The 25,098-nt window shown below is 38.2% G+C and overlaps 1 protein-coding gene across 12 annotated transcripts in view; it reads right to left on the bottom strand.

The window, feature by feature from the left end:
* OSBPL3 (oxysterol binding protein like 3) overlaps positions 1 to 25,098 on the bottom strand; it is a 92,891-nt gene that overhangs the window by 31,773 nt on the left and 36,020 nt on the right. For 9 of the 12 annotated variants that reach the window (XM_080382169.1, XM_080382174.1, XM_080382166.1 and 6 more), the window contains 9 exons: positions 16,691 to 16,934; positions 7,710 to 7,826; positions 7,451 to 7,504; positions 7,129 to 7,242; positions 6,210 to 6,380; positions 2,732 to 2,858; positions 1,808 to 1,911; positions 1,565 to 1,657; positions 815 to 971 (listed from right to left, as the gene is read on the bottom strand). In XM_080382169.1, the coding sequence (XP_080238295.1) occupies positions 815 to 971; positions 1,565 to 1,657; positions 1,808 to 1,911; positions 2,732 to 2,858; positions 6,210 to 6,380; positions 7,129 to 7,242; positions 7,451 to 7,504; positions 7,710 to 7,826; positions 16,691 to 16,783 (1,030 nt within the window). In that variant the 5' untranslated portion in view covers positions 16,784 to 16,934. The other 3 variants (XM_080382165.1, XM_080382175.1, XM_080382167.1) reach the window with 3 other exon arrangements.

Here is a 25,098-nt window from a genome sequence, read left to right as displayed (position 1 = left end):
TTGGAAAATATATATCAGTTTTGACTAAAATTGACTTTATAAAGTTTACCACTTAGATACATTTCTTATGTAATGGAATCAAGATACATCAGCACCAGAGGAGAAAAACAAGCAAAGAATGCTTATTGATAACATCAACCATTATCCTGTGCAAAAGGCAACAAAGCCAATACTTCCATAAGTCTTTCAGGTATAAATACTTAAGGGCCTTCCTCACCAAAACCATTCAAACAATAAAAATGTTTCTTGTGCAAGGGTGTTGGAGCAAATCACTGCCAATGAAAAATTATTCTGAGAGAAGAAACATTTCTAGTCAAGCTGCCCCTCTGGCTGCTTTACATGATTTTACTCTTCTGTATTCACTAAAAATAGGTTACTACCATAGCAACCCCTTGCATCACCAACAAATGTTGACTCTGAAATACAGTGAAGCACACCAAATATACAAACATGTATGTGCTCATATACACACATATGTATGCAAACACAAAAGAGTGTAATCTGCTCTTATGTTTATAGCAACTGATTTTAGGATTTTAACCTTTTGGCAAAAAAAAAAAAAATACAATCTAGGGTTTTAGCACATAAAACAAAGGGCTGTCCTTTACTAAATAAAAAATAAAAAACCATGATGATTAAGCCACTTTTTTCAAATGACTCAAGAACTCAACATTTGCAGTTCCTCAGGGGAATTAATGGAAGGGAGGATGGTTTCTGCTTTATCTAAACATTAAACAGGAAGCATTCTCAGAAGGCACATCATTATTTAACTTGTGATGATATAAAACCACATATGAAAGACAATTGCATTTACCTTTATGTGCAATGTGAAATAAGTCCTCTTGCATTTTAGTAAATTCTGATGATGTTTCAGAACCATCGGAATAATTTTTCTCTTCTACAAAATCTATTGTAGATAAGTTCGGGTTGGAAGCATGCAGTCTCATAGGGGCAGAAAATACTGAAGGCACCTGTAAGGAGTGTGATGTTTTTAAAAACTGTAAATAAAATTTTATCATATTGTACCATCTGGGTTGCACACTGGAGACATCAAAAATGGAAAAACTACTGTCCATTACCAATAGGTTTGAAATGGATGACATCTGGCAAATGAATCCATAAATATAACTTTGCCCAAGATATTGTAATTGGAGATTTGGCAAAGCTCCAAGAAACCAGACCACTGAGAGCTATAGCATATGCTATACTATTTTTCCCCACTTAGAAATATTTAATCACATGGTCTCTGGATGCAAATTTGTACAAAACTATCTGAAAAATTTGAAAAAAATCTGTACTGATAAAAAAAACCCAACACCACAACGCTTCAAATCAGAGGCAGATTGAAAACATGGATAAAAAACATGGCCAGTCTCCTGAAGGTAATAGCAAAGATCCTACTGCAGGTATCAATGGCAACATATTCGTGTTTGGTCTGATATATTACCACTTAAAGTGATCTAGCAATGGACACTAGAGAGGATTAATATTTCCTTAACTGGTCATACTAAGAAGCGATAAATAAGATTTGGAGAAAGACGGGCACTGAAAGGACTGAAGTTACCTGTAACATTCCTTTACCCTCTTTCCCAACAACTCTGGATCGCCATCTCCTGTGTGTTCTCTTTTCCTTCTTGGGGCTTTCAAAAGGTCCAACCTTGTAACAACATATAGGACAAAAATAATACAGATTGCCATAAAACTAATAGAGCTACAAAGAAATACCTTGATCCTTTAGGATTTGGGGTTGGTTTTTTTGAAATTGCAAGGGAAAACTATTTTTGTTTTGTCTTTTTAAACAACAAACCTGCATGGCATTTATAGCAGGCGCTGAGTATGTCCTGTGAAGAACATCCATGCTCTGTAACAGCTGGTTCATTTCCAGTAAATATGTGTGACAGTTGGAGAGGTCTGTTTTGAACAAGAGAATATTTTCAGTTGCTCTGAAGTAACAGACACACTGAAAGTATTTTTCCTTTGTAGGTTAGTCTTATTTTGATTGTAGCTAGCTTAAGTTATTCATTGACTAAAAGAACATTATTAGATGACTGGATAAAAAGCTTGTATCCTTCTACCTTCAAGTTCCAATTCAAAATACTGAAATGCATCTAGATGGTCTGTGTAATGATCACGATATTTTACCTTAGTTGGTTGCAGAAAAATGAGAAAAATGTGATAATTACTGCAGTTTGGGACTAGTCACAGCTCCTCATGGTGAGGGTAATAATTCCATAGGCATCAAGGCTGAATTGTACACGTAGAGCTAGAGATGAAGCTCCTCTATATTAGAGTTGAAGCTCACTGGTAGTAGCACTTTACCAAGTAAGTATCAGACAGACACTACCAACATGAGAAAGATCTTCATGCTCTTAGGAAAGCATGAAAGCAGAAGGTGACTTTGAAGAACAAAGCATTTTAGTGTTTTTTAAAAGACTAGGTTTTGGATGCTTCCCCTTTTTGAATACCCAGCTTATGAGAGTTCAAATCTAACTACTGAAGGTGATGTTCATATGTAAAAAAAAATGTACTGAAATACATAGTTTACTTGAAGAGGTGCCCACAACTGATATCCCCACATTCAAAATCATCATTCCTTTTGAAAACAAGTGAGCAGCCAGTTAATGAACAACCACCCCTGTCCTCCCTCCTGTTTCAGAGGTGTAGTAGTCTTCTTGTCAAAAAACCCTAGGGAAATACTAGGCTACTTTCCACTTCCTTCAAATATTATTACCTCTTGAGCATTTTTCCATGTCTTCAGAAGATTGTAGCCAGGATGAAATCCTGGACTCATTACTTGAAAAGGAAAATGACAAGTTAACTCCAGCTGACAACGAATTCTGTTTGGTCAAGCTGCCTGCCTGTTCCAGGGAAGAAAAAGTGAATCATTAAGAAACAATATTTTCATGTTGTATGCACAGATTTTGACTACCGACAGCTGAGGTCCATGATCAGGGACAAAGACTGAAGGCATCAATAACACAGAGGAAAAAAAGTGTATGAACTAGACTAGGTGTAGAGTCATTGAGCATAACATCAGGATATCTAACATAACGGCTGTCCGCAAGCAGTAGAAATACTAAAGGAACCATAAACATTTCCTGAAAACTAAATTTTGAGAAAGGGAAAAGTTCTGCATAAATCAAGTCAACTTAATACAATTAAAGCACCATATCCAAACAGAACCAAAGCTGGACATTGTGTTCCTTTCCCATGCTCCACAAAGAAGCCCCAAAAGTAACTTAAATGTCACATGCACAGATTTGTTAAAGCTATCTTTCAGTAAAGAAAGCAAGATCTACTACATCCTATTCAAAAATTTTACTCAAAGTTGTATGACTTCACCATGGTTTTGACTTGACAGGCCTTAATACATGTGTGAATGTACACCTCATCTGCATTATTTACTACCCTTTTACAACAACTCGGTAACCATTTTCAAACTTTTCTCATTTTCAGCAGTGCCCACTATCAGATGCTTCAAGAGATGCTGAAATTCTGTGTAAGAGCTAATTGAGCAGGATAATTAAGTATTTTCGAGCAGGATAATGAAGTAGTTTCCAATAGAATGAAAACTCTACCCAGTGCTATTACCAGCTGATTGTGGCCTATAATGCAGTTTTCTTCTCTAGCATGACTACAAATAATAGCTATCCAAATGCATAATTATTTCTAGATCTCACTCAACCTTTCATCTTTAATAATATCTATGTCAGGAAGTTGCACAAATTATGTGATTTGTCATCATCTTGTTTAATATCAGTTTTAAAATGTTTCATCTTAAGTGCCATTACATGGCCACTTTACTGGTTATGAGAAAAGCTGACTGAATTGTTTGGCTCCTCTCTGAAGCATACACTTCACAAACTTTGTTACTTCCTGCTCACCCCATATAAAAACCTCAGGTAGTACTAGTTTTAAATCTGTTCATAGGAAACATCATCTACATCTCTGTCAGCTGCAATTTTCTTAGTTGGTCTTTTTAAATTTACAACATAAGCTCCAATTTGAGTTGCAGAATAAAATAGAATGCATTAGCCACATGACATCATTCAGTACTGTCAATTTATATAGCCAGCATGCAATAGTAGTAGGCATCAGTAGGCACACTTACTTATTTTTAAATTAATGTATGCAGTTCAGCTGTTTTATTTCTACATAAAGCTATATGAGCTTTAGTCATCTATATATGTATACCCAAATAATAATCCCAGCACCTTTAAAAGCACTATGAAACTGAATTTAAAGATGAGCAATTGTATTGGCGTTATGTGAACAAATCCTACATTTGTGTCTTCAGAAATCTTATCTCATATAATCAACTTTTCCAGAACTCATATACACAAGGGGCACAAGCAGGAAGGAAGAAGTAGGCATTGCCAAGGAACAGGCAAGAGAGAGTTCGTGTGGCTCCAGATAGCATAGTTTTGCTTAGCATGGCTAAGCTTTAGAATCCAAGCATTCCAACTAAACGTATGTAAATATATACACCTACCTCCCAACAACAACAAAAAACCAGGTGTAAAAACCAATCCGGTGTTTCTAAAAGCAAATAAAATGCAATGCAAAGCTCACCCAATATGTTTTTCTTAAAATAACCCAACCGCTGGATTGGTATCAACTAACATCAAGCTTGGCTGGTGTAAATTGGCAAAATTCCATTTAGCTTCAGCAGAGCTAAGGTGATTAACTGCAGCTTAAGAACTATCCCCTTCTATTTTTCACATGAAAATAAGTAGGGCTTCTTTGCAGTGCAAATCTGGATTAATAAATTAGAAGTGAATTAAAGCCTTTCATGCCAAAGAAGAAATGGTTAGTTTCCTGACAGTAAGCATAGATTTTAGATATGGTGGTCACATGGATTATTTTTTTCCCCTGACTTTTTTTTTTTTTTTTTTTTTTGAGAGCACATGCGTAGATGTATCATTGGCTTTGCAACATTCCACTTTTGCCCTCAATATTCTTCTCCTCTTCTGTCCCTTCTGGTTTTTGGGAGAGAAGAACTAAACAGCCACAGGAGATTTGCCATTTCTCTGCAGACAGCCTCAGAAGAACCGGCTGCCAGAGCCACAGAGGTGCTGGCACCACCGAAAGCATGCAGACAGCTCTCTTCAGAACAGCCCTGGTACCGTGGGGTGAGCTACTGTTCTTTCAGCCACCCACTCACACAGAACCCCTCCCTCTCGACCACGGGCAAAAAGCTGTTCAGGCACATGTTTGTGTTTAGTAAAATTAATATTCAGTTACAGGATAATTCTCCCAAAGGGATGGACTGCAGGTACTGGGGAACAAGCCCACTCAGATCATACAGCAATATAGGCCAGGGAAAAGAAAACCTGAGAGGGCAACAAAGAGGTGATTTTAGGTGACACTCTGGCGACAGAAGCATAGAGCTGTTTCAGTTATAGTGTCTTTTTTAGCAATACTGTGTTACTTACTATTCTCAGAAGAGGCCACTGGTTCTAAATGGGAGCAGAAGACCTTCTTTGGTTAAAAGTCAGTCAGTCAACGTGCAGACTGCTGAAGGCACAGAGGTTGTGTTCAGCCACAGAACACAAGATTGCATCAAAGAGGCCAGTTACGGTGTTGGTCTGAGCATTGGCCAAATCATTTTTGAAACTAACAGTCACAGACTTTGCCTAAAGGGAAATACGCTCCAGACCCCATTCCCACCTACAGCATGGTCCTTGGATTGCTTTGAACAATGCTTCCACCTCAGTCAAAAATATAAATAGTGGCCACAGGTGAATAATTCCTATATAATCCTCAGGTAAGTAGTTAGATTCATTAATATAAAAGGGGAGAGGTTTTATTAGCTAAAGGATAAATGAAAAAATGCTAAAGAAAAAAAAATATCTAGCTGAGTGCTCTTCTGTGACCCAGACTAATCTTCACCAGCACATATTAGACAAATAATGATACATGTCTCAAAAATTATGAGGATTCTAACTCATAATGCAGTTTTAAAACTGATCATGATGATATAATTTACTGCAATGAGTAAACAATGAGAGGCTATTATAAAATTTAACAGCATCATAGAGAAAACTGCATAGGAGTAAATCAATAAATAATATAATTTTCCTCTTGACATTTTAGATCATAACTTAAACCCCACCACAAACTTCCATTACGCTCTTCACTTAATAAAGACAAATCAGACTAATGTAATCCCTGATGAAAACTCATTATTTATAAATCATAATTATTACCTTTCTACCCGGAGTAGAATCACAGAAACCAGAGACAGAGTCCGCAGTAGTAGACACAGGGAAAAAAAGATTATTGACATCATGAGGAAACATGGAGATTTCGTTCTGACGGTACATTCTGTGGTGACGAAGTTTTGCTACCCATTCATCAAACAGCTCCTGAGATTTCACCTACACAAAATTTCAGATTTTTTAACATTCACATTCAAAATCACTACCAAAGAAATGAAGGTATTTTGTGCTCATTAGACAGCTAGCCCGGCTGACCTTTACTGGCAAAATATCAGGAAAGGTTTTCTAATGATGCTCTTACTAAAATACATAATGTTTGAGCTTAAGATAACATGAGAAAAATAGAAATTTCAATTAGTATAGTTATGACTTCCAATGCAGAATACAATACTTAGCAACTTCTAGATGGAAAAACCCCTCGGTATAAATAAAAAAACCCTCACATATAATCTGTCATTTCTAAATTGCCATTTTTAAGGTTTAGTCAAGGTTTAACTAACCACAAATAGACATTTTATTTTGGTGATGTATTTTAAAACAATTTATTTCACAAGGATAGATAAATCTACAGATCTGACTGGAAAATACTTCTAATAGATAAGACAAAGATCAAGGTACATCTACTGAAAAGAAAAGCATTTGTGCAACAAGCGCGTACTCTTTGCTGAAAAAAGTGCTGGGTGAAAGGAGTGCTGCTAAACATGAAGCATCTTTGAAGTTTCTATTCAGAACAGGGTTACTGACTCTGGAACAGTACAGTAAGGTCTCTCAAGCTAGTATAAACTAGTCTGCTGAGACAAAAGTAAGTTATTAGTGTAACTCACATACCTATTAAAAAAACGTGTCCACCATACATAGCTAATGTTGGCGTTTTTGCAGCAAGGTTATAACAAACTTGAAGACCTACCTTCAGATGGTATATCTGCTCTTCTGTATCCAAATCTATACATTTCGTTGATTTCTTTACAGACATTACAGAAAGTCCAACATCAATACAGCCATGAAGCTTCCCTCTCTCTATCTGCAAAAAAAAAGTAAAAAGAATACAATCACTCCAGAATAAAGCAAAAGGGTAGACATTACCTGCCGAAACCATCATTTCCCCCTCTCCAACTGTTTAGAATGGCTGAAACTTTACTTCCCATTGCCAACAATATGGAATTACCGTTACTTTGGATAAAATAGTGTTGTTACCTTATAATGGCCTTAAGGGTGTTCAGATCACTTACATCAGCTTGGCATTTAGAATACTTCAAAATCCCTCTGTCCAAAAAGAAATATCTCTGTAACCAAAAATGTAGAGAATTAAAACCAAAAAAACCCACCCCCAAAAAAAAAACCCAAACAAAAACCCCACACAACCACCCACACCTGTATTTCTTTGGAGAATGCTTTATCTGCTCTTAAGCAACCTTTTTGCCACAAAACCCCACCAAGTAAGTCCCAGTCACACGGCATCAGGCTTCCACATACACGTTCCTTTCCTACCTTATGCCAGCCCTTCAAAGGCCATTTCCTCTTTTTCAGCAAGCAGCCCTCCTGCTTCTGTGGCTCCTGGGTACAATTCATTGCTCCCCGGAGTCCTTCTACAATTTCCCAGCTGTCCTGCTCAAACAGAAAACCCACATGTAGATCTTATTTCTTCCAAAGAACAGAATTGAAAGAGAATTAAAAGAGATTAAACAGGAAGAAGGCTATAAGTTAAAAACCCAAAATTATACTGAAATCTAACCTTAGATCAATCTTTACTTGTGTATCTTCCAAGAGACAAGATCCTTTTTCATTTTGACAGAAACTATACAAAGTAAACAAAACACTATTTTTCTGACACCATCTTTCATTGAGTGTACGTGCTTACCAGAATTTCATGTGTATTTTTCTGTTCATACATAGACACAGTGTACAGCCACAGCCTAGTCACTATTTAATGAAAAAAAAACAAAAAACAAAAAACAATGAAAACCCTTCTGCTATCACAGGCAGAAACAGCCTGTGCTAAAAGGATACGTTTTATAGGTTATGAAACAGAAATAAGACACTGAAAATGAAGACCTTTTCTGTAAAACTTTTTCCCATATTCATTAACTCAATGTTGTGTGTTTGGTGTGAACTGCAGCCTCCCTTTACTTCAGTAAAGATAATAGAATAAAATAAAAACAAATGAAAAAGCCAGGGAAGTAACTCAAGTACTATGAGGAAGATGACATAAAGGGAGAGTACAAGAAAAATAAAAAAACACCCTTCAGCAGATACACCTCTAATTAAAAGAAGGTCTCTCTTTTTTTGCCATCAGGAGCTCTTAAATGAAACATATCGCAGCAACATTAACAGAGAAGAGAATAAATCTCATAGTATTGTTACAGTTTGTATTTATGGAACAAACGCTAATGACAATGTAACATGAGTTTCAAGATTTCTGATCAGAGATCTCACGAATTATTTATTGCCAGCTACCACAGGATATCATAGATTAGAATTATGAACAACTGACAGGAAATGGCATGTGCTAGTACCATCCCCATGTATTTGAAAAAGGCAGAGAATACTTTAACATAGAATTTAACGAAGAAAAAGGACCAGTATGAAACACTTTGGCCAAACATGATAGGCAAGTAAGTACTTGTGGTCCTCTGTAAGACACGTAGGGAAGCATTCCCAAGAAGTGACTGACTAAAAAAAAAAAAAAAACAACACCCAACCTTTAAAACAAAAATTAAGCAAAAATCAACAAGAGCTAGTTGTGTTCATTTATCCATCTCCTGAATCCTTAAAAATTCAGCCCTAGAAGCCTAGAAAAGAAAAAAAAGTGAGGTAACATGCTCATTACTTGAGCAACAAGGCATAGTGGCAAACCATCTTCGAAAAGACATTCTTTAAACAGCTTAAGGAATGCGATCTTTTATTCTACCACATTACTGGTGACACTCCGCTATTTTCTTATTATTTTCTTTGCACTGCACTTTATGGAACAAACTGGAAAGCTGCTCTGCTTTCTTGGTTTGAGTTCACTCTGCCAGCACTCACCACACAACAGGCTGCATGCAGCAGAAGTGTGGGGCTGAGCAGCTCCCGTCACTCCAACATCCTACAGACCACCCAATGATGTTCTACTACCTGAAGGCAAGTGAAAACAGCAGTTTTCAAAATTGTTATCATGGCACACATTTCATTTTATGCTCCGACAGGTTTGGGTTTTATCCTTGTCGTTTTTGTAACAAATAGCTTCTTTACTCCCTCCAGTCTAAGAGGTATTTTGACAGCTACTTAGATATCATTATTTCTAACCAATGATCACGAAATCAACTTCCATATTGCAAATGGAAGTTACACTCCATATTCATTATTTTTTTTTTACTTTCACTACTTCGAGACTCACTTAAAATTCTCAATAATCATGAACCCTTTCCTGATTTGGGGTAAATTACTATGATACCAGATCAGGGAACAGAGAAGTTACTCATGGATATCGTGAGCTCGCGGGCTGAAGGGAGAGCAGAAGGCCTCCTGGGTTGTCTCCAGCACATCAGCCCAGCACCAGAGAGCCACAGCACTGGCCTCTCACAGGGTGAAGCTGGCAGAGAAGAAAGCAGAGTCAGCCTGTGCGCGTGGAAGGACAGCTAGCTAGAGCTTGCTAGCTGCAGTTTGACAGCTATTCAAGCATGAAGGCAGCTCTAAGCCTCCACAATTAAGGACTTCCCCCCCCCCCCCCCCCCCGCCTTTTTTTTTTGTTGAAAGAACCTTCCAGTCTGCAGCCTTGAAAGCCAAAGATAAATGATGTTCCACAACCTCTTTTACCATCAATGTGAATATTAGACCACTAAATGCTTTCACTAGTGGTCTTGGATTTCTTTTTCCCATTAAAGATTATTTATTACTCTTATGTAATCACAAGAATTGGGACTGTTAGAATGGCAGAGAGCAGCCTTTTCAAATATAATGACACACAGTGTAATGCTACAATTTACATAAACTAACAGCTGAACTTACTGCTGCTTAAACGTCCAGGGGTGGATAAAATCTAATCGCCTAAGAAAATTACAACCTACTAAATGAGCCAATATAAAAAATAATCTTGACATTAGCCGATTTCAAACCGGAGACTTGGATAAAGGTAAACATTTTTAAAAAAGAGAAACCTAATGGAACTAGTGAGAGATAATGCTAATTAAGAACCAATAGGAGCATCTGTGAGATTAAGAAAAATGTTGCATTTACATTTGTGCTTCTTTGAAATTAGCCAAAAGAACTTAAAAGCTGTTTTGCCTGATTACCAAGCAAGCTATTTCCCTTGTCTTCACCAAAATCTGTTAAACTGCAGTCCCTAAACACACAACTTTTCCACTGAGAATTAATCTGATAGCAGTCAAGACTAGTGAACAGTAGATCCTGTTCAATGTCCTAGCGTTACACCTAACGAAACAAGTTTCTTGAACTTTGGATCAAGTTCTCACAGATTAGTTAAGCTTCAACAAAATATATCATTGATAGAGTCATCTGCTTGCAGGAGACAAGCAGAAATTTGAGCACAATCAAGAAAAACACAAGAATCCAGATCCAGCCATCTGTAAGGATAAGCTTTGAAAGAAAAGGGCTCCTGAAGTGAGACAGGCCTATGCTACGTTGGGCATTTGAGGTGAAGAGAAATGAAGCAGCTGAGAAATAGCTCAGCCAATTACACCCACTTGGAACATACATGGTATCAATAGCTTTTGTCAAACTTTAAATAAAAAAAGCACATCCTGGCCTGCACTGCAACTCAAATTTTGTCTGGGCCTCTCCCGCAGCCCAGACCCAAGATGTCTCCCATGTTCCTGCGGGAGAGTCACATTTCTCACTGTTCTTCAGGTCAGTGAGGCAGCCAGGAATGTGCCTTCACAATTAAGAAGTGTGAAAATGGGAAGAAAAGCTGAAGTAGGTGCACTTTTTCCCATCAGCAAGACCAATGGCCTGCCAAAGCTCAGGTGGTGAAGGCGAGTCTCCTGCTCAGATTTCTGCCCTGGGAACCTCACGCTTCAATTGCAAACTACATAAAGGTAGCTTAGTAAAATTAAAAAGGAACCCTTTTAAAAGCACAAGACTATTTAATCAACTATGTTACCCAAAGAAAGGCAAGGAATAGCTCAGAGAATGAACACTTTGGGGACCTGCTGGATGCATGCAAGGTGTAATGCTGCATTAACAGCATCTGCTCCTCTTCCAGAAGAGCCCAACCTTTCCCACCTGAACCCCTGAACTCCCACATTTTTCAGAATACTGCTGCTGTGACTGGTTTTGCATCCATTTGCTCTTGACCCAGACCCTATGGGATCTCGAGCAGTATTTTGTTTTGCAAGAGATTTGACACCTCATTTAATGAGGAAAAAGCATCAGTTGGCTATTACTGGGAGCAGCTGCAGAAGCGAAGAAAACTGCTTACTCTCTAAAATGAAGGCAAATGAATCAGGCTTGTCAGTTATCATCTGTTCTCATATGTTTGAAATAGCAGAGGAGCAAACTGGAGATACAGGATTTCCTGAAAGCTACTGGAAGCATTGAGATTATGCTCCATTTTTCTGATTCTTATTCCACAACAGGGAACTGAAAGAGAGACCCCAAACCGCAGTGGTAAATTAAAAAAACCCACCACCACATCTCCCAAGACACACACTCCCCCCACCCACCCCCACCCCCAAAAACTCTCAGCTGAATGGCATTAACAACTACAGCATAAGCCTGATGTCCAGATAGGTCATATCTTAACATATATCATACACTACAAAAGATTTTGCATCATTATGGGCCAATATCTACACAAAATGATCAACACTGCATTTGCTGCCCAGGGAGAAATTTCACTCAAGGCTGAAGGAGGAACATATTCTTGCTTTTCTCAGGTCCAGTTTCAGATCAGCATTAGGACATCACCCTGTAGTTGCTACTTGTCTTATACCGGCTCTGTGGCTGAGGGAAAAAAAACATACACTTTGGTCTTCAGAGATAAGTCTGTCATTAGGTAACTGCAGTCATTTTCTTTGTTTAATAAAATAAAAGCCTTCTCATTTTCTGCAAGGTTCTGTACCATACAGCTCCTCAAGGCAAATTATTTCAGAGGAAAGAATGAAGTAATGAGTGTGAATGGCGCTCAGGCCAATGCTTGCAGTTTCAGCTCCCTGAACAAAACAGATGACAGTGCCAGACTTTCTTCCAGTGTAAAATGCAGTCAGTTGTACTGAATATTTTAAAGTGCCAAAAATAGAAATCTGCTTTGTGGAGGGTAAGGGCTGGCATCAGCTGCAACTAAAGCATTTGTTACAGTTCATAAAATTGGCAGAAATGCTTTAATTTTCTTTTTTAGAACGTGCTTATTTAAAGTGGCTCTCCTGCCATAAAGCTTTTCCCTACTGAATCTATTTTAAAAGTTAGTTAACATATTAGACTTAAAAATACTACCACAATATACCTTCTTTTGATGACAGGCCAATTTAAATTTAAAGGAAATCAACGCCAGTTTTCCTTCCTCACAAAACACAGTTTGAGTTGTGGCTCTGTGGAAGAGATCCCTTTCCACGGCTGAAGGAGAGGGGCAGAGATGAGCAGAAATTGGGAAGCGGCAGTAGCCTCCACCTATGCCGTGGGCCTTCAAGGTGAACGTGAACGGAGTGGAACAGGAGTAACAGCCTCTTCAGTTCTGTAATGGGCTGCCTCTCACAGAAAAGGGGCACCAAGTGCAGCAGAACAAGGAGCAGGCTCCTCCAAGCCCTGCAGCCCTGCTTAAGTTACACTCCTTTCCAGCACAGTGCCCCATCTTCTGCGTCACGGGACTGACGCTTCACACCAGCAACACACTGACACGTAATATTAGCAGACACAGCATCCCTGCACTACTGCGGCTCCATGGCACAACCCCAGGTCACTTATTATGTGGTGCTAGTGTGTACCAGCAACAGAGTCTGTGCCTAGGAAATCAGAGACAGTCAAAAGTCAGATCCCACTATTTTTTGGGCAACTCAATCCCTGCAAAACTCTCCAGGTCTCTTCCCGCTGCGCTCTTCCAGATTTCTTTCCACTTAATCAGGTTAAAAGTACTGCTGTGTCAGACCAGAGGAAAGCACCTGTAAGGCAGATATTTCGTTATCCTACAACAATGAGCCTAGCTCTGAGGGGTCCCTGAGCAAGGCGCAAGTGTTTGAAGGAGGAACAAGAAGCCTCCATGGAGCTGGAAAACAAAGGAAAGAATATCAAAATCACAGCATGTCACTCCTTAATTTGCACAGCATATGGCAAAATTATTTCAACTTTCATGATACTACCCATAAAAAAGTATCAATAACAGTGTTATACTGTACTCTTTCTATCCTGACTTTGGGGGGAAAAAAATTATCTGCTGGAGGTGTACGTTGCACACGTAGGTTTTTGATTACTTTTTTTGGTAGCAGTTTTACATAATTTTAGATGTTGCTTTTTTCTTAATAGGACACCTAAAGTACTATCATTTAAACTAAAAAGCAGACAAAAAGGGCAAATTAAATAAATCTCAGACAATGGCATCACTCATCCCAAGTCCTGTCAGCCCTGAGTAGGTGGATATTAGTAGGGATGGACTGTGAAGCTCCAATTTACAAATACAAGAGTCTGAGTGAGATAAGCAATTAATGATATAAACAAAGCTACTTCATCAGGTGTGACAAGAAATCCTCTGTGGGAAGGAGGGAGCAAAGGGACAGGACACAAGAAAGTTCTCAACATCCTCGCTGCTCAGACTAACATTTTAGATTTTATAATATATGCTAAATGATATGGTTATACCACTGAAGAGAAGGTCTTTCTAGCAAGGTAAATATCTTTATAATCTCCAAGACCAGAGCCTTTTGGGGAATGGGAACCAGGAGAAGATATCCATTCCTCACCCAAAGCACTGCTGTAATGCAGTGCTCCAGGCCAGTAAGTCTTGCAGAGTACTGTCTCTTAGACCTAAAGGTCCATCTTTCCCCCCTGCAGCACAGAAGAGCGTATCTAGCAAAACATTCATGGAAACATGCTATCATCACAAACTATAAAAAATAAATTAAAGAGACATAAAGGAAAGTGACCCACAGAGGTTATCTTCAAGTAAATATCCAGAGTGCATACTGCACAGCATATTTAAATCTTCGTTTTCCCCACCAAAACAGTTTGTTCTATAAACTGCAAGACAACTTCAGTGTGAAACAAGAGCCATGTGAAAAATACCAAAAATGTCAGGGAATTAAGGAAGGAACAGCAATACACAGCCATGCACATGAACACTGACAATGACGAAAGAAACTGTAATTTCAAATTCATTTCAGGTTTTTTCTTTCTCAATTTTGCTACTTTGAAGGAAGACTTCTAGACCATTTCAGCAGATGCAAACAACAGTTACAGGATAAGCTAGAAAGTTATGGCACTTGGTAAAAAGGGAAACAGAGAAAGTGTTGAAGTACTCAGAAATATTAGACGTGCCTATTTAAAACTAAAAAGATCAGAAAGACCAGTAGAACCTTAAAAAGCACAAATAATTTCTGAAAAAAACATATTTGTAAATTTTCAGACTGTATAGAAAAAACAAGCAAGCAAGCAGAGCTTTTAGCCACGCTTAGTGATCATTCCCCAATACAAGTCACACAATCTCTGCAACTTCTGTGGGCCACCCACCCAAAACCATGGACTGACAACCCATGTAGGTTCCCCAGATGCAAAAGTATACTGTTGCTTTCTTGGTATTGTAATTAGACTGACCATGAAAAGAGTAATACTGAAACATTGATGAAGTGGAGATACTTACCACAATGCAGCGTATAATCACAAAGAAATATCAACTCTATCGCCCTTCAATATACATTGGGAAACAACCTACTTGCTATCTCCACTTAGCTTGACCTGTTAGGTATATGAGGCAATTTACCATCTCCCCGACTATAATGAATGAGCACTGATGTACCAGGAATACAAACAGAACACCAAGTTGCACCTCTCACCTTGGTCAGGTACACCTTGCATTTTTGTGCAAGGATCAAAACCTAAAAAACTGTGGATTGACAAGGTGACATTAAACCTTACTGAATTATTCCTTTTCTCCAAGGAGAGCAGGTGAGAACAAAATGGATAAGAAATGGGACCTGCTAATAATAGTATCAAAAGCCTGCGCTAGCCAATAGATTTGATCGTGTTAAATGGCAGTAAGTGAGGTTCTTGCAGAAATTGCTTCTGCATAAGTAAGGTTGCTTATACTGGCTGTGTAGCACACCAGTGGATTTAGTCATGCTCATGCAAATCTTATTATTTAAATATTACATGATAACACTTGATAGACATGAACTATTGAAACAGACAATACCAAATGCTTTAAATTATACTTTTTAAAGGTAATCTCATACCTTTAAAAAGGATCTGAAAAATAATGTTACAGGAAAACAAGACATCCAGAAAGCAAGGATTTCTTTGCTCAGTATAGTAGAAACACACAACATTTCTTACAAGCACAGTGCTTTTAAAGTCATAAATTGTTCAGAGATTTGTCTGCCTTGTGAATTGTATGTACAGAGCCAGAAAAGCAGGTGCTGTTTCCAAACACATCTGAGGTCTCCAAAGCTTTTGTGGGATTGGGATGCTCAATTCTGATTAAAATTTCAACCAGAGGCAGCTTCAATACCTCTATTTTCACAAATACTGGCTTAGTAGAAGTTTCTGTTGAGCATATTGCTCATGATTTTACAAGCATGGATTGAGCGTGTTTAAGCTTAATTTTCACTACAGCTGCAGGTCAATGCTTCTTGCCCACAAACAAAAGCCATCCTCAGCACTCTCACTTGTCAGGTGCAAACACTCGTAGACTTGTCTTTCAAAACGGTAAGGTTTAAAGAATAGCATCGCCTCTGCAGAAAACAAACCATCCTTTGCATTAGGCACCCAGATGCATCACGTTACACACATACTTTCATAACTACGGTTCCACAGCAACAACCAGCACACACAGGGACTCACAGACATTTTTTGTTGTCAGAGGCCCTATGTCACGCTTCAGACAAATGAGTTCTCTTTCACACATGCACACACACCTTTCCCTGGAAACTTGAAATAAGCAGAGCAGTTACACAATATTCTACCACAAAAGTGGTATATTACAGGGAAGAGATGGGATTTCAGGACCAAACCACTAAGACCAAGCAGCTACAGCAGCAATATTTCACTATAAAAGCACCATACATACAGTGTGATAGAAAATCAAATTCACTGTTAGCATTCCAGTTTTACAAGTGTCTGCTATTCAGTAACATCTATTTACTGCATTTGACTCAAAACAAGATGCTGCTACCAACAAAAAACGAAAACAGAGTAAGGAAAATGAAGTGATGAAACAAAACAAGTAAGCAATAGGAAAACAGAGTTTAAGAGATTCACCAATATTCAAAAGCAAAAGTAACAGCCAATCCTAGTAATGCTTTCAGTTTGGTTGAAAAAGTTTGCGTTACCTGTCGACTTCCTTGCTTGGAAGAGCAGCTGCTAGTACTTCTTGAAGGAGACAACATTTTCTGGGATACACCAAAGCTTTTTTCTTCGCTCATGATCCAATACCATTTATTTCAAACAAGCTCCCTTAGAACAACCATTAAAAGGTAATTTAGAAAAAGTGTTGGAAGACTCCCAAGGGAAATGCAGAATTCATTCTTTACCCAAATGCAGTCCCGTGGCATGATCTGCATCCCATGGAAATTCCTAAAGGGGGAAAAAAATCCCAAAAGCCAAGTTATCAGATGCCATCTCTTACTGCCCTCCTGTAGCATGAATCATAATAAAGCCTTTGGTAATACAAGCTGACTGCATTACTGTACATTATGAGAAATTAATTCAACAATCACTTTAAGACAAATTTTCAAGTCTCAAACAAGAACAACATGAATTTTAGATCCTAAACGCACGCTTTAATTGTCACTATTTATTAAGAGGACAAAGTACAGTATGAAGCTTATTTTTAAAGATTTAAATTCATTAAAAAAACATTAATAAAGACACAAATAGGGTATAATAAATTTGTATATAAAATGGAACAAAACAGCCTCAACATGTGAAGAAAGCATCCAATAAAATGTCTCCCAAAAAGGATGGTGAGTAATCAAAAAAACACCTCTGTTTCTCAGTTGCTTGATAATTTAAACAAGTAAGCATGGCTTCAGGTTGTAAGGAAAAAAAAAGAAACTTCTCTCTATAAAAAAGCAATATATAAAAGCTGTGAGTGTGCAAATTCAGCTACATAGAGCTGTGCATGAGCACTCTTACCTGGAATCATAAAGTTGTAACTATCGTCACATTAGTTGTCTCAGTCTGGGACTGGAAGAGTAATTAGCAGTCTGTTTAATAACAGTGCTGTTTGTAGCATATGCAAATAAAACCCATGCCAGAAACTCCAAATAATGGATTTCCAGTGTGGGTAAGAGTTGTCATGGTAACTGCATATTTTTTTAAAAACCAAACAGAGGGCATAACAAAAGGGTGATGCTTTCCAAAACTTGTGGTGGTGAAAGAGGTTTATAAATTGTGTATCACTTCAGATTTTATTGTCTTGGGAAAAAAAAATTTCACATTCGGAAGAGTGCAATTCCTCAGTTTGCACTGAGGAAGATACGCAATTTTTCACAAGGAGAAGAGAGATTTCATTGCCAAACCAGGGAGGCGCTACTTAACAATCCCCTCACAGTCCTGAACTGGGATCACTGGTAATGGAAGTCTACCATTCATTTTTTTCTTGAAGAGGCTTAAAAACCTATTCTGAGAAGCAGAATTTTCAAATCCCTAGTACACTTTGTGTATTTGAAGAATTAATTTTCCTTTAAAACAAACAAATAAACCATCACCCACAAACAAAAAAAAACCAACAACAACCCCAAATAAAACCAGGTGCTATATTTAAGATGAAAACAAGACTATGTTGCAGAAAACCTCTCTCCCTACTACTTAATTACCCCCAGAGCAAATCTATGCTCAGCAACAGTAATGAACAGCCCTGGTCTCCAAAAGCCAGGTGAGAAAGCAAGCTTCGCTGGGGCTCTTTCACTGGTAAGGCAGGCTGGCAGCTGTGTCCAGGGAACACCAGACAGGTACAGTGCCAACAAGCAGTGTGAGAGCAGAAGCAAGCCAGAACAGTACAGCAATGTGATGGCAAGGTCTGAACAGGGCCTTGGGCGTGGGTTTAGGCTGAAATTACTACTGAGATTAGGAGTAGCGCCTTTTGGAGAAGGTATAGTTGCTTCCTATGCAGAAGATAAATTTGAGTGGCATTTCATTAAGGACTAGCACTTTTAAGAGGTTTAAATTTATCTGACTTCATGCAAGTTTTTAACTGTGAAGTAAGTATGAAGTATAACTTTCTTACTTAGTTTCAAACTGTATTTAGTAAAAGAGTTTAATGATAACATCTTTATTAACAAGCAGAGGTCAAATATTCACAACAGGAACAGAAACACACTCTTCTTGCAAACTCATCATTCACATACCCCCTTGATAGTACCACGTAGCAAGTGCTTTACTTTTTTGGCACACTGTTTGCTCAGATAACCACCTGTCCTCCTCATCGCTCCATATTCAAAATAAGCATTTTATCACTTGGCTTTCACCAGTGACTGTCTGGCATTTTGGCCAAGATTGGCAGAGTTCACAGCAAGAAACAGGCTCTAATTTGCAGCAAAACTTGCTGTCAGCAGTACCTTGCAAATACATCCCCAGGACACATTCGATTTAAGTTATACAATACTCTTTGCCTGTTTGAACACACAGCACAATGTTGTGATGTCCTGGAAGTGTCAGATAACTGAAAAAAATGGAGGTCTCATGGACTGTAACATAAAAAGAAGCCATATAATTGCTTCAGGTTCCATACATTTTGCTCTCCCCCATGCCACAGGATGGCCTCAGAGCTGTTTATTCCCACCTTTCACTGGAGCACACTAAGCCACTTTGGTCTACTCCAAAAAGCCAAATCAAAGGTGTGAGGCTGAAGCGAATCCAAATAAATTTAGGACAGGAATTTTCACAAATGCTAAGTATTAGCCTAATTCTTTGCTATCAAGTCAACAGCAGTGGAAGTAGGCCAAAAGTACTTTTGCAAATGACCTCGCCAGGTGCATTTTAAAGAACTAAGAATAAATGAGTGTCAAATATTTATAGCTACTACATCCTAAACCTATAAACAGCACTTATCTCTACTTATCACCAGTTACTAAGAGACTTACTATTCTACATCAATTAAAGCCAATGTAAAAATATAATACGTAGAATAGGAAGACCTATTTTTTTTAAAAAAAGTACCATCCCGAGCTGTCCTTAAACCTTTAAAATTGCATGGGTTCAAAGCAGCCTCTCAGTATCAACAATTCATCTCTCACAACTCTCAAAGCAATAAGCTTACAGCAAAATCCAAGTTTTTCCATATCTCACAAAAAAGCGGAAATTGAGAAAAAAAATTGAAAACTGCAGTAAAAAAAATAAAATCAACATTATGCAATTATTTTTGTTACAGCTCTGTAAGAAAAATAAAGCTGTAACAGCTGCTTCAGAGCTGCTGACTCAGCAATGAAAGAACAGCAAAACTGGAAGCATACATCTCATTCTTTAACTGTAGTCTTGTGGATAGAACAGAAAGCCTGGTGAGAGTCACATGCACACAGCAAGCACAGGACTGCACAATCCAAATCAGAGTTGCAAGCTACATTGAGTGACTTTCACAGAATTAAAACAGAATCCGCGCTGAAACCTTTGCTCTGTAGCTATTATTAAACTATTAAATTACATTCACTCATGTCCACCTGGATAAACAAAGCAATAGTCTTTTCCAATTACTGCTTTCATGGATTTCTCTGTTACACTTCAAATTGTCAGCTTTATTCTATCACAGTGTTTCATCAGACTCAAAAAAGGAAAGAATTATTTATAGACTACAGATACGTCACGTACAACAATTGGAGATGTCTTTTCAAGGCAGATATTTGCTGTTCCTGAATTACCATAAGATTCATACTATTGAAGGGCAAAGCATACAAATACGGTCCCACTGCTAGCCGTTCTCTTTACAGAAGAAAACCAAACATAAAATGGCTTTAAACAACTAAGTTCTTAAAAGTACCTTTGAAAGCAAAAGTTCAAACAGCTTAGGGAGACTAACAATAATAACAGGAAGCATTTCAGAACTGCCTTCCATCAGATAGGTGCTGTCCCTAGACATCGACCAAGTCACCATCTCTGTGGAGCAGATGCTTTCATTTGCCGTGGACATGTGCTACCTTCTGAAGTAGTCCGTGATGCAAAGAAACAGTTAGTTCCACCCAGCCCAATTCCTTAAGGAGGCTATTGGAGTAATTAAATCATGCTATTTCAGTGACCCAAAAGAAGAAAATTTGGTTCAAACAAAACTCTTCTAATCCTCTAATCAAGAGAGAGACAGACAGAGCAGGAAAGGAGAAAAGCTAGACAAATGACAAACATACCGCATTTAACACCGGATTACTCTTCATGTATAATGTTCACCACTTGATGACAGAAAATCCTGTATGTTCCAGTGTACAGAAAGTAAAAATCCCAAACAAAAAAACAGACACAATTCAGCAGAATACATCCCAAGAAAGACATCCAAGATGAACATGCTTCAATGTCAAGTCTAGTCAGACTTCCCTGAAACAAAGCAAGTATCTGCTGTTTCACTAACCCTTGGAGCAAATAATTCAATCCTTATATTAGAAAAATCTTACATAAATTTATAAATAGGTCAATCGGCATCCTGAAATGTAAGTATATATAAAAATACCACCTTTCTCCTACACCTACCATAGAAACTGACTATAATACTGCATGCAACGTGATTCGTTTTAAATGCATAATCTTGATACTGTTTTCACTCCCCCAGGAGATCTGCAAGAGGTTACATTTGTATAAAAAACCAAACTTGCCAGGTATATACTCTAAACAGATATGTTAAAAACCTTTGTGACTAGTGATACAGAAAATACATGCAGTAATAGCTGTATTGTTACGGTAATTAGTCAGCTGTCATACCACCTTTTCTACCCCACTTTTAACTGCGTCAAGAATCATAACTAATAGGACTGACCTATCTCGCAGTCAGGTCCTAAATAATTAACAATTCTTCTTGTCTGACACCCCTTTTGGAACAAGCCTTGCCTAGGGACAGCCTGGCAGCTCAGGGCCCTCTAGCACGAGCTGCTGGGCTCACTGGGGTCCCACAGCCCCCGTTTCCAGCTCTTAGCATAACTTACACAGTCAACTGAGAAGCCAAAAGCTGGGGGACCACAGAAACCGGTTTGAGGCCCAGTAACAGAGGAGTCCATAGTCTCCCCTGTCAAGAGGGCGAAGCAGAAAACAACAGCTACTGAGCTGTGATCCAATCCTGCCCTGGGAGCACATAACTGCATACAGCAGTGCTAATGAGGTTGACAGCCCTCCCTGGGCTCAAATAATAAAGCAGCGGGTCTGTTTGCATTGGAAGCGCTATTCGTCTAGAGAAGACCTTACAAGTGAAAGGACAAAGGATGATCAGGCAACAGAAAAGAGAGAAAGGGTTATCATTTCCAGTAAGGAAAGTAACAGGCACATGGTATCATTTTACAGTCTGTACTAAAAACCTTGGAAAGGCCCATCTGTTAGTGATAACGTCCCAGAGTTGGAAACATCACCATCAGAGCTTTGGCATGAGTTTGGCTGCCTTTCATTTTTCTGCTATCTGTTGCTATTTAAAGCTTTTCTTTGTTCACAACAACAAAGATACTCCACTATGCCCCAAGGCTTATTCTTTTTTAAAACTACACTTGTTATTGCTAAGATGTTACTGAAATACACATTGTTTGTTTTCCTAGATTCGGTTTTGATAGCCACAACATTAGTTCTGGAAATATCTGTCAGTCTGCCAGCACATAGTAATTCAAGATCTAAAGACAGCATTGTCTGCACATGAAGAAAAAGACATCACTTTCCTGTCAAACCATTGAAGGCATCCATGTAACTTCAAATCAGACTGTCTCTCTGTGACCTGATAAGCTGCATAATGCTGTGACAAGCATAGATCTATCAAGGCTGACATCAAGCAATATATTTTATTAAACCAGCTGACGTAATTGGTTTAACTATGGAGAAAGAAACCAAAAACAGGTCACCTGTGGTTTCAGGTAAAACATCAAGTAGGACTGCTGGAAGAGTTTTCATGGGTCAGGAATGATCCTCACCAAAATCTGAAGAAAAACATCATGGGGTATGTATGAACAGCAAACACAACACAGAGATCCCTTATCTCACAGAGGAAAGCTAGACACATTCATTAAAAAGTGGCAGGATCCAACAACCCTGCTTTGCCCTCTTTGATGTGGTGTTCTACTTTTCATACTTTGGCATCATATATTTTCTAAAACAAGCAAACATAACGCCAAAAAAACCAAACAAATAAACTAGAGTCACCCTCCCAGATACCTGGTTTTCCACAATACACTGGAATTGTCATGTATGTCTTGTGTATGTGACTTAATTTCTGAAAGGGAAAAGATACAAAGGGAACAACACTTCCCTGAGAATGTTTAGTGCTTCTCCTTTATAAGCAGGCCTATTAGCTCAAAATTTAAATCTCATTAACTTTAATGACCATGGTAACAAGATTCGGTTCTTCCTAGGATACACAGAAATTCATTTATGCACTTTATGAAATGTAATGGGTATGAGTTATGAAAATGTCACATTTCTTCTTGATTGACTTACTGTATCTATAGAGGTTTCTGTCTCTAAGCCCATTCCAGCACACCTTTTTCAGTGTACTTTACAATATTAGTATTTATAAATGCAGACAGACCTACAGCTTTCTTTTAAATATGCAGATTATTCCTTTACAGAAGGTCTTTCATATTAAGATAGCTTGAAACATCAAAAGATGTGTAGTATTCTGAAGAAGGACAGGTAGTTGATAGCACATCAATATTAACCCTTTCTAACATCTTCTTAGGCAAGGGGCCACTAACTTCCCAACACTGTGTTTCTGAATATGCAATGTGTGAATAAACCTTGACACTTTAGATATTGAGGATAATTAGTACTACAAGTGCTAAGTATTTTTGTTATTAATGCCAAAAAGAGAGGAACTGTTAATGTCAAGCTTTCAACAACAACAAAAAAAGCAAAAAAAAAAAAAAGCAAATATAAAGAAAAAAGACACAGAAACGTGTTTCTCAAGTAAAAACTAAAAATCTCAAGTTAAGGCTTGGGCTGGAGATCTTCAAGGACAGACAGGATGACACCTGCAACAGTCCTTTTGCTTGGAAACATGTACCACATACACGTATGCAGATGACAAGAACCATGAGAAACAGATGTGGATGGAGTAAACCATGCTCTACATGACAGTTTGTCTTAATCCATTCATATTTATGATTGTAATGAACACCTCGACAATGGGAACCAAGAAAGAAGTTCCAGGGATCAGGTTTTCTGCAACATTATCCTCACAGCATAGGAAAAGATGAACTGAAACAGACCTAGAAGCAGAGAGATGCAAGATATGGGAAAGCAGATCATAAATCTGAATGATTACATTGCAATGTTTTGCCTAAGCAATATGAAATGGGAAAGTATCAATCACAATAGCTGGGTCGGCCCAAGAAGATGCTTGCTGGAGATGAGGGCCTCTGACTAGGTTAACAGGGCAGCCCTTCAGCAGGAAAGAGACCATAAAAGGGATCCTCTCCCTACTTCAAATGATAGAATCCCACCACCACCTCCTCAAGTTCTGAAATGATGAAGGAGAACTTGAATCCAGCTAGGGTTACCTTAGAGGATCTACTTGGACAGAGCTAGTAAGAGAACTTTTGACCTTGAGAAAGGAAGAAAGTGAACACAAAGCTGCAGAAGCAGCAGCCATGCTTGGGAAGAACAGAAGGTCCGTTTCAGAGTTAGTGCTTTCATGTCAAGTCTTGTCCTATCACTGCCTAGCTACGATGGAATAAAATCTAGAAGCAAGTTAGGAGTTTGGCCAAAAAGGAAAGCTTCAATTTAGGACTCTGTGAATAATTTAACACTATTACAAGGAAGAAGATGTATAGAGTTTTAATGCACTGTTTGTTTATTCAAATCTACTACAGTATGATATATACAGTATGATAACCCCATGCAAAAACAAGGCCTGCCTCCAACAACAGAGCTTAGAGTTAATACAAAGCTGCTGAGAACTTTTATGGGTCTCAGTAGCAGCTCAGTGCTTCCACTGATGGGTTAAAGCTCAAATTTATACTCAATTGTAGAACTGCCAAAGCAGTTAAAGGAATAGGACTTTCTATAATTAATAATAGGAATGTTAATGTTCCTCTTCTGGACATCAGTAGCTCCCCTGCCAAAAAATAAATAAATTTAAAAAAATAAAGTCATGTAAGTCCTCTCTAATCCACTTCAGTGGAGAGCCATTTGTCACAGGGCGTAGTTCACATACTTTGCTTTGGTCAAAATGCAGCGATGGTCATCACCAACTTGTGAGCAAGAAAGTGGAAGCAATATTATTTTCAACTGATCCAGACAGGTTTGAAAAAGATACTGTCCCTAATCTTACATTTAGATTCAGGTTAGTGCAAGCCACCAGCTATCTCTATTTAAATTTAATTAAAAACAAAAGGAATTCTGCATGATTTAAAAAAGCTTCATCTACATGCCCATTCCGAAGCATTTTTAGTGGTTTAAAAGATGGAAGGCTTTAATTAGGATGCATCAGCAATATGAGAGAATGAATAATTTACAGAAAACTTGATTTGAGCTCAGTGCTACAACATAACAATCCATATTTGTTATTTCTAATGAGTACACTCATTTTTTACTTCAGTTCCAGGCACTGTAAGCAGGCCACAGAGAC

Source organism: Falco punctatus (genome assembly GCF_963210335.1).
Source record: "Falco punctatus genome assembly, chromosome: 4".
Taxonomy (NCBI): Eukaryota; Metazoa; Chordata; class Aves; order Falconiformes; family Falconidae; genus Falco; species Falco punctatus.
Note: the sequence above shows the minus strand (reverse complement) of the source record. Positions and strands in the feature narration are given on the sequence as shown.